This window comes from Neomonachus schauinslandi, chromosome 6 (genome assembly GCF_002201575.2).
Source record: "Neomonachus schauinslandi chromosome 6, ASM220157v2, whole genome shotgun sequence".
Taxonomy (NCBI): Eukaryota; Metazoa; Chordata; class Mammalia; order Carnivora; family Phocidae; genus Neomonachus; species Neomonachus schauinslandi.
The window spans coordinates 8,810,865-8,820,863 of NC_058408.1; the positions used below are offsets into that span (position 1 = coordinate 8,810,865).

At 55.4% G+C, this 9,999-nt stretch overlaps 1 protein-coding gene across 1 annotated transcript in view; it reads right to left on the minus strand.

The window, feature by feature from the left end:
• LMX1A (LIM homeobox transcription factor 1 alpha) overlaps nucleotides 1-5,151 on the minus strand; it is a 154,174-nt gene extending 149,023 nt beyond the window's left edge. The window contains exons 1-2 of the mRNA XM_021698442.1: nucleotides 5,076-5,151; nucleotides 2,625-2,811 (exon numbers count right to left, since the gene is read on the minus strand). Of these exons, the coding sequence (XP_021554117.1) occupies nucleotides 2,625-2,811; nucleotides 5,076-5,151 (263 nt within the window). The remainder of the gene's footprint in view (nucleotides 1-2,624; nucleotides 2,812-5,075) is intronic.
• Between the last annotated feature and the right edge of the window lie 4,848 nt (nucleotides 5,152-9,999).

Sequence of the window (9,999 nt, forward strand, 5' to 3'; positions counted from 1 at the left end):
CCTCTCAGCACACAGCCCCCTGCCTTGCATAGAGAAGCTTGATGATAACAGGTGGCTGAATAAAGGAATTTGTCTGCAGCCTAGTTTTGAAACAAACAACCACAGCAACCACCATGCATGCTGATGCCATGAAGATGATCAGATATATTAAAACCCCATTTTGTTGGGAAAAGGGAATGGGATTGGGACAGGGAACAGAGGAGAAACTAAGAATAAAACTCATCTTTTAAAAAAAAAATATTGAGGGGTTGGGCACAGACCCGTGCTGATAGGGTGCCATGAGCTAAACGAGGGCAAGCAACTCCGTTTTGGACATGTGTTTCCGAAATAGATGTTAAAATTAAAATCAAACCCCCTCATTGTAACGTCAACACCTCTCTGAACAATGCAGCTTACGTTCCTCTACAAAATCTTCCTGGTTCCGGCCAACAGCTTGCAAGTCGATCCCTGCAATTTTCCCTTTGCAGAAATAGCTGTGAGAGAGGAGAACTGACCTTAGTGGGCTCCTAATAAGCCCAAACCACGCCAAACCTGGGGGGCTGAAATGGAGGGGACATTGTCGTGTTAAGTACTTTACAACAACTGTTTCTTCCCCTCTTGACACAGCCTGACTTCCTTAAAGAAGATCTGACTGGCCAGACAGCTGTGTTGACCCTTAAGCCTTCTTTGATTCGTGATTTTTTTTTTTTAACAAACAGAATAGAAATTCACAACCCAAATCCTTTCCTAAGCTCCAATACTTTCGAATTCGCTAGTGTTGTGCCTGAAGGATGTGGACATTTCGGTAATCTATAAGCGGAAAGATAAAGATTGGGTCCACACAATCCCAAAACCTTCAGATGAAAAGCGAGAGGGGGGGGGGGGGGAAGCGAGCAATCAACCAGAAGCTTTATCCAAAGGTGATACTTGAAGTTCTGTGGGCAAAATCTGCTTAATTCCCTAAAAATTGCACTTTTCACTCAGACACTGTGGCAACAAACAGACAACCAAGAACAGATACGGGCATGTCTTCTTTAAAAAATGTTAACCATAATTACCACTTTGCAAAGTGGTCATGTGTTTTCATTTCTTTATTCATTTCTGTATTGTCCAACCGGTCCAAAGCAGAACGTGTATTCTTTTTAGTGCTAAAAATGTAAAGTTATCTTTTCAAAATGCTCAGTACCCCTTCCACAGGAGGGTTAGGGTTAGTAAAATTCAAGAAGAGAATGGCAAAGGAGCACTGTCCGGCAGCAAAAATAGTGTGTGCATGTGTGGTCACTAGGTGTAACCGCTTTGCCTGTTTTCAGGAAACCTCACAGCCCAGGCAACCCTGAAAGGAAGATATTTCTGTTCTTTCTCAGTGGTTTTTTTTTTTTTCTTTTTTGTTATATGGAGACTTCTGCACACCCCCCTTTGCTGTGTTTTTAATAACGTGATAGGAACTGCTTTTCCTGCACACTGCCCATCCCTTGATTATCCTCACCGACTGCTGTCTCTTTTATTCACCAGCAACAAATGCGGAATTCTCCTGCGCGCACACGCGCATCCCCTCGGCCACACACACCAATCTAGTGTGCAAAAAAGAGAGGCCTGCGTTGCCGCCGCTTTTCTTTCCTTCAGTACCGCGCACAGCTTTGCGAAGTCCGTGTCCCCATTGACTAGCCCTTTTGACAAGGAAAAGCAGTTCTCTCTCCATGGACCCACTAAGCAACTCCCGGCCTGCCTGGCGAGAACCAGGAAATCCTCCTAACTCCCATCCAGGCCGCATCCAGGCTTTAGGCATTACAGAAATCTAGATTCCAAATAATCTACTTTCTTAAATACCTGCCGCCTAATTCTCCTCCAAACACACCAGAACGGTCACGTCGGCAGGAGAGAACTAAATCCGGTGCAAAGCTGCAGGGCACACCCACGCGGGAATTAGGGGTAGGGGGGAAGCTGTGCGGTGGAGGAGGGAGCCTCAGATCAGGCCCCGCTTCTGGCCTAACGGCCCCTGCACCCCAGGGTTTTTGAGAAACGGGGCGGGGGTCGGGGACAGTGAGAGAAAAGGCAAACAGGATGTGCGCGGAGCTCGGAGGGGCCGCCGCGCCATTTCTGAGCCCAGTCTGTCGCGACGCCGGGGGGACAAAGCCGAGCGGGAACCGCGCACAGGGGACGGAAGCCGTGGGAGCAGAAACCTCGCTGCTCGCCCTAAGCGCCCGGGCGGCGCAGACACGTGGCTCAGACGGAGTGGGAACCCCAAGAGCAGACGTGGGCCACTGGCAGCCCGCGGGGCACCCCAGGGAAGGGGAGAGCCGGGAAGGAGACGGATGGGGTCGGAGCCCCCACAGAGGTGTGTCCCCCTGGGAAGGGCCAGGTCGGAGTAGGAGCCTGGGAAGACTGCACACCAGGCAAGCACACCGTGGAAGGAGCCGTCGCTCGCGCCCCTGCGGGCCGGGCCGTGGCAGGGCGCACCGCGCACGTCTCCGCGGCCCGGGGGAGGGCAACCCGCGACAAGCTGGGGGTGAACCGGCCCTCCGCGTCTCTGGGTGCGCGGGTGCCTCTCGCGCCTTTCGGAAGCCGATGGGGGCAAAGGAGGACCGAGTCTCCAGCGCTTGCTGGTGCCCGCGTGGGGGACGCGCTCCGGCGACGCGATCACTTACTTCTCGTAGTCATACTTGCAGTAGAGCTTCTTGTCCCGGTAGAAGCAGGTGGTCTCCAGGGGCTCTTTGCAGGAGGCGCACTGCACGCACTGCTCATGCCAGAAGCTGTCGTTGAGCCTCAGCAGAAACCTGTCCGAGATGACCCGTTGACAGCCCTCGCAGACAGACTTGGGGCTCACCGCTCTGCCTACAGCAGCAATAGACGTTCTCTGGTCAACCGCGCCGGCCCAGCATCCCGGCCAAAGCCGGCCGGGACCCGCTCCGTTCACGCCATGCCCGCGGATTTCTCCCGCGGCCCCCACCCTGGGAAGCCCCCCGTTAATCAACCAAACCGCGTTTTAGAGAGCAGAGAAAAATCAAACCGGGTGTTGTTTCTAACAAACAGCAACTCTATGGGAAGGTTCACATTCTACCGGGGAGGGGGCAGAAATCAATAATAAGGGACCTTAATTATCAAACCTACCCATGTATTCGCACAAATGTGCGCACAACCAGTAAAATCAGGCTACAGATAAATTTGCGCTCCCAGGTTTATCACCTAAGCATTAAGTCACTCACTATACTTGTCTCTTTTGACTATTATGAAAACTGCGAGTCTATAAAAAGAATTTGGGGGGATTGGTTTTTTCTTTTGCTAAAACGGAATTCTGTTGTATTTTTTGAGGGAAAACTTTAAAATTTTTATTTCCTTCCTAAAAAGTCTCAGACGTACAGAAAAATACCATCTCGCTCCAGGCAAACTCAGTATTGTTGAAAGTAACGAACCCCAAAGTGCTGCACCTTGGCTGGAGTACAAGCTGCAGGTGGGTTTACACGTATACTTTCAAGTGTATATATGTATGTAGACATATACATAATTAAAAAGCATCAAAATAGAAGGGGGGAAAAAGGAAAGAAGCAGGGCGCCCAGATGCCGCGGGCATTCCGGGAATCCCCACGCTCAGCTACCGCGTGTGCGAATGACACCCACCCCAAACCCACTCCACGCAAATGGGGAATGCCCTCTACCCTACCCCCTTGAATTTTTGTCTGTTTTATTCCTTTATTTTGCTGGGGGGGATGCCCTTTTTTAGGATGTGGGAACGCTTGGCCGCCTTTGTCGGCACATTTCACAGCTATTTAAAGAAGGCCTTGTCCCCTGATAACAATACTCTTGCGCGTGGTGTCCCAAAGGGCCTGACCCTTCCCGTTTCCTTGCTACACTCCTGTCGCTTTTTCCCTTGGGGGATCCTGCCACCAGCTCCTGAGTGGGGCCAGTCGCCCTGGGGCACGCAGGGAGGGCTAAGAAAAGCAGCGAGATAGTCCTCAGTTGTAAAATTCTCTATTCCTTCTGCCCTGTGTCGGCGTTCAGGGCCAGGCCCCGGGCGTTGGGAGCCGCCGTGAGCCCGCGGAGCGCACACTGCGCGCCCCGACGCCCGCGGTAGGCACAAGGTCGCGCGCGCTCCGTGCCAGGGCAATGCCAGCTCTAACCCCCCCCCCACCCCACCCCGCGCTCTTCCGACGCTGCACGGAGTTGAGAAGTTTCCCAAATCGCGGTTGAAAGAGGGGAACGCAGTGCGCGTGATTTCGTTTCATCTGGGGAGTAGGGGGGAATTCCTCTCCGGATGTGGTTTCTCCAGCCAAACTGTCTCATCGCCTTCACCCCGCTCTAGGGGTTCCGAAGGACGGAAAGAGGCAAGAGGTTTAAATGACAAAACGAAAATCCCTCCTGCTAAAATACCAAAACACCCGCTGCCCACACCTGAAAACCACCAAGGTCGGGGTGGGAGGTGGGGTTGAGAATCCTTGGCCTCAGATCAGCGAGACCCGCGCGTGTGGACACCCTTCCGAGGCCCTTGGCTCGCGGCTCCTAGCGGTCGCTGCAAATGGATTGCGGAGGCAGCGGGGAAACCCGCCGGCCTCGAGGTCCGGCTCCAGTTAATTAAAACCGAAGCGAGGGCCCTGCGGTGCGGGCTAATCCCCGCGCTGCGCTGCCCACCGGCCCGGAAAAGCCCTTCGGCCGTGCCCGAGACTGAGATTGGGGCTGGAGTTGGTGGGGACCAGAAGCCGCCTCGAACTTGGGCGCCTTCAAGCCTCGGGTTCCCTATGCTCGCCCCTAGGCCCCCGAGAAGCGGGCGGCATTTATGAGATGTCGATCAGCTCCGTGATTAAAAATCCAGCCCGGAGTATTTTTAATCACTTGCTACTCAGACGCCCGCGAGCAATCTCGCCCGCCCCTCGCGGCTTTGGGGAATTCGGTGCCCGGCGAGTGAGGCCTGGGGCGGCTTGTCGGTTTGGGGTAGGAAGGACCCACAGGGACTGACGGACAGACGGAGCGTGGGCTCCACTGAGTGCCCGACGCGGGGCGCCGTCTCCCTTATTGCCGAACGGGTCCCGGCGGGCTGGGCTGCAGAGCTGGGGTCTGTCTGCTGGAAAGAGGGTGCGCCCGGGGCGCACGGCCTGAACACTCACCCAGCAGCGAGGAAAAGGACGCCGAAGTCTCGATGGCGCTTTGGAAGTTCTCCTCCATCTTCAGGCCGTCCAGCATGTTCGGGCCGGTCCGGGAGGACCTGTAGAGGGGAGGAAACGATGCTTCTGGGGTCCGTGCCCTCTGGGACCGGGAGCCCGCAGCCGCCACGCTCCTGGGAAAGGACGGAGGGAGTGTCCAGGGTCACCAGAATGAGCCGGGAGGGTAGAGTCCAGCCAAGAGAAAGGTGGGGTGGGAGGAGAGAGACGAGTCACCGCTAACTGCTCTGACTGATCTGATTTCACTTGAAGTCAACGCGTTTTGTACTTAGACCTCCGCCCCTCAACTGCGCTTCTCCTTCGCTTGCCCCCACCCCCCTCCCCCCACACACACCCTCACCCGGTCCCCAGGCCCAGGTTTCCCATCCCGAGTCCGACTCCGCCCTAACCTATACTAACGCGGGCCCTAGGGACAGCTCTGCGGGAACCCAGCGACGTGGGGAGACCGGGATAAAAGGAGTGGGTGTTCCCCTCGCGGGGCCGGGCCCAGGCACGAGGGCCTGCGAGGTCTCCGGCCCGCGCCCCGACCGGCCCGGGGCGTCCCTCACCTGCCCCGGCCCAGGCGGGGCCGAGAGAGCGAGCCGGAGCGCGCCCGCCTGCTCGCGGACCCCGGGCGCTGAGAGCTGCTGGGGGCGCGCGGGGCGGTCCTCCCACCGGTCGGCTGGTGCCGGGAACGTCTGCACGAGCGAAGAAGTCGCCTCGGGGAGGAGCCGCGGCTGGCCCTGCTCCTCTTGGATGCATTTCAAATCAACTTTCCGAAACACGCCCGCCCGAGCCGGAGCCCAGGAACGCGCAGCCCTCCTTACCTGGTGGGCGAGCTCGCTCCCCACGGCAGGGGCGGGAGGAAGGGGCCGGGCGCCGCGGGGAGCTGCGGCCGGGAGAGGCGTAGGCCCTCGAGGCTGCAGCCGGCGCGGCCGGGAGGGAGCCCGAGCGAGCGCCGGCCCCTGGCTCCGCTCCTCGGCGCGCCCGGGCCGGGCCGGGACGTGGCCGCGGGCGGCCGGCCTTCTCGGGACGTCCTGGCCGGCCGCGTCGCTTCCTCGGGGGCGGGCGGGGAGGGCGGGGGCTTCTCCGAGGCCGGGAGGGAGCGCCGAGGCCCGGGGTCGTGGGTGCGAGTCGGGCCCTGCTGCGCCGGGGCGGATCCGGCCGCTGCTGACAGGGGCCGCGGCGCGGCGCGCGGCGGAGGGAAGGGGTGGGGTGCGCGGGGAGGCGGGCTGGGAACGCGCCCCTGGAGCGGCCGCCGAGCTCCCTTTCCCGGCCCGGCTGCGCGGCCCAGCTCGCCGCGGCCGCCTCGCAGGCACGCAAAGTTTCCTCCCCTCCACGTGCAAGGGCTCCCTCGGGGCGCGCCGGTGGGGTCGCCGCCCGGGCCCCCCGCGCCCCCGGCCCCGGCGCTCGCACGCCGCGTCCCCGGCCGCTCTCCGCCGCCGCAGGCGACAGCAGCACCGCGGCCCTCCCCGCGCCGTCGGAAGCGCCGGGAAGCTGTTGGCGGCGTGTGGTTGCTTGCGGGGGGGTGGGGGGGAGGCCCACAGCTCTGAGCTCCTCAATCCCCTTCTCGGTCAGCCGGGGCTCCCGCAAAGCTCCCCACTTCCGCCGGGCTCGAAACCGGTTGACCGGTTCAAATCAAAACCCGTGCAGAGGCCGGAGGAGCCATGGCCAAAGCTCGAATAGGGCTCCTGGCAGAGACTAGGTGGGATCTGACCCCCAGACACCGAGCCCTCAATGACACTGAGTCAGCTAAGGGGGCATACTGAGGGGAGCAAAGTACTGGGGGAAATGTCAACTCCCTACACCTCCTGACCTTGGTTACAGTGGTAGACCTTTAGCCCTCCAGGAGCAGGAACAGGGTCTTAATCATCTGTGTACTCCAGGAGGTTAGCAGGGTGCCGGGCCCCAAGTGGATACTCAATAAATAAATCATAATGCGGGCTCACATTTATCGAACATTTTATTATGTGCCAGGCTTGGTTACACAGTTAACTCATTTAATCTTTACAGCAACCCTATGAGGTGGAGACAATTATTATCCCCATATTACAGGTGAGGAAAACGGGAGCAGAGTGAATACCACAGGGAGAGTTGGTTCAACCGGATTCTCTGGGGGCCCCTCAATTCCTGCCCTGAAGGGAACTGAATTGGAATTGCCAGGCGCTTTGGCAGAGTGAACCTGAGCAGGCGAGATGCCACACAGCCAGCCCTTCTATTCCCTTCTCCAAGGACAGGACCACTTCCTTCTTTTTAAAGAAAAAGTGCTGGGCGCTCCTACTCCAATGGGCTTGGGGGGCCTTGACCCCGCTCACCCTGGTAAGTGCTGTCTGCCAGCCACCACAAACCCAGAACATGACTTTGAGGGAACAAGGGAAAAGGGCAAAGACTTTAATACTTTACATTTGAATGCTGTGTTACACTTTCCAAGGTACTTTCACACACATGATTTTGCTTGATCTTTACAACAAACCTGTGAGGTAGGCAGAACAAATAGTTTTATCCATTGTTTTAGATGAATTTTGGGGCTTAGCAGGGCTGGGCGATTTCTCTGATGTTGCCCAGATGGCTAGTGGCATGTCCCCGGACACCTGTCCTTTGTCCTTTCTTGCCACCCCAGTAGCGTGTGGGGGAAAAAATATGAATTACAGAAGTATTCTTAGGATAACATATAAAGGAGAAGTCAGGCAAGAAAAAGAAAATGGAGTCGGGCAAACACAAGCATAAGGAATATTTTTAAATGCCCAACAGAGTTTTGGTTTCACTAAAGGTCTTGAATTTACGAGCTATGTTTAACTAGTGGTAAGAATTTAGAGAATAAATAGCTTGAAAGTGGATAGGGATAGATGAGAACATCTGATCTGGGACCCAAATCCCTGAAATGGCCTTTGCATCTGGAAAGCAGCCTGATGAGTATAGATCACTCACAAGTGTTGGGTAGGACTGCCTTTCCCCCATCTGGCTCTTGGGCACCTTCACCATGGGGACTGTCTCATAATCCCATTATAAGCCCTGGGGTCCTTCGTGCGGAGCCAGGCACATATATGTGATTAACAAATGCCACTTACTTAACTGATGGGTGAGCGCTGTGCTCACTAGGGTGGGGGGGGCACTCTAGGAAAGGTGAAAGCTCATGGTTTCAGGAATCCAAGGACCTCACTTTCATGGCCAGCTCTGCCACTGAGTCCGGCGGGCCAAGTTCACCTTTCTGTGCAGTTGTCCTTCCTGTCTGTGATGGTCTGGAAGGCCTTCCCGGTCTGAAATCTGTGAAACAACGGTGTAGAGTTGGCAGTAGAACCAACAGCTCCTTGTTGTACTTTGCAGAATTGGTCCAGGGGTAGACGCTGATGTGGCTAAGGGATGTGTCCAAACCATTAAAGATACACCTTGTATATTCAGGGTTTTCTCTTTTATGCTTTATTTTCCCTCTCAATGAATTGGAGATCATGAACCCCACTCCTCCCTCAATATCATCTCACTTTGGCCTGAGCCACCCCGGTGACATCGTGGGTAGGTAGACAGACATCTTGCCATCTATGAAAGATTCTCCTGATCATGCCGCGTGGTTTTTCATTTTAGACTCAAATGCTATGATTTCACCTTTTTAATGACTGAAGAGGCCACAAAGCCTAATGTCCAGAAGCTCTTTATGAAGAAGAAGCCATATTCTCCCTTTTATCAGAAATACTATTTTCTGAGAGTTTGTGGAAGTGAGGTAAACAGGCTTTAGAAGAGACACCCCATATGACTGGCTTTTAGAGAGGGAGGTGACCTTAAAGCTCATCTGGTCCAAGTGTTAAGTTTATATTGGGTCAAAATTCATTTCCCTAGTGCAGCCACATCTGGTCCATTAATTGCTCAGGGTTGGCCATCGGAAATATCAAATCCTACTTCCAAGATCTGCCAGATGTGGGCAGAGCTGCCCTCTCTGTTTTGTTCCGTTTGTTTCTGAACCTGCTCCGGTTTTTTCTCTATCCCTCCTAAATTATGCCACCCAGACCTGCTTTCCAGTGATCGTGCGTTCGGGACCTCGTCTCCCCTCTCTGGCCATAAAACACGCATTAACATGGCCTGATTTGGGGGTTAGCATTTTCCGTGGCTGCCGCGGACTCACCCTGTGTGTGTGAGTAACAAAACCTCCCTCTGTCCTTTTCCACATGGGCTGCTGGTAGGCCACATACCCCCCACCAATTGCAATTGTATAATTGGTGTTTGGCCCCAAGTGTGGAAACTTAACATTTATCCCTGTTAAGAGATAGGCAGCTCTTCCAAATATCAGGAATCCTGCAACTTCAAGCAGATTCCAAGAGATCCAGGGACTATGTCTGAAGCCTAGTACTTTGCTTTGAGGAGGAGGTGGAAGGGCCCATGCCAGGCTGGTCTGGAAGCTGCCATCATTGGAGGAAGACAGGCCAGGATAACAAATAAGGAGCAACGATGAATAAGGAGCCTCAAGAGGGTGCGCAGGGACCTCGTAACCGGCCGGTACCTCTTCACCTGGGAGGGGGCCCTGGTCCTCTTTGGGCTCTCCGCCATCACCTGTCCCCAAGTAGCCATCTGTGGAAGATTCGGGAAGACCAGCAGACTGGCCGTGGAGCCCCCTTTCTATGGCAGAGACACCAAAGTACCATCACCAGACTCACGAACGCTTGTGGCTGAGATTTGGGGTGAGGAGTGAGGATGGGGTAGGCAGAGGCCCTCGCGTGGTGGGAGGGAGACAGCGAGGGAGGGGGGACATCTTGCTACAGAGTGGAGATGACAGGAACATGTTTTTTTACTTTCCTTTTCTTGCTCTCATTTCTGTGTTTTATTAAGGGAAACACAAAGGGAAAATTGTGTTATTTGTTAAAAAATGTCAAAGTGTGTTTCCAGCGAGAGGAAAAAAAGCAGA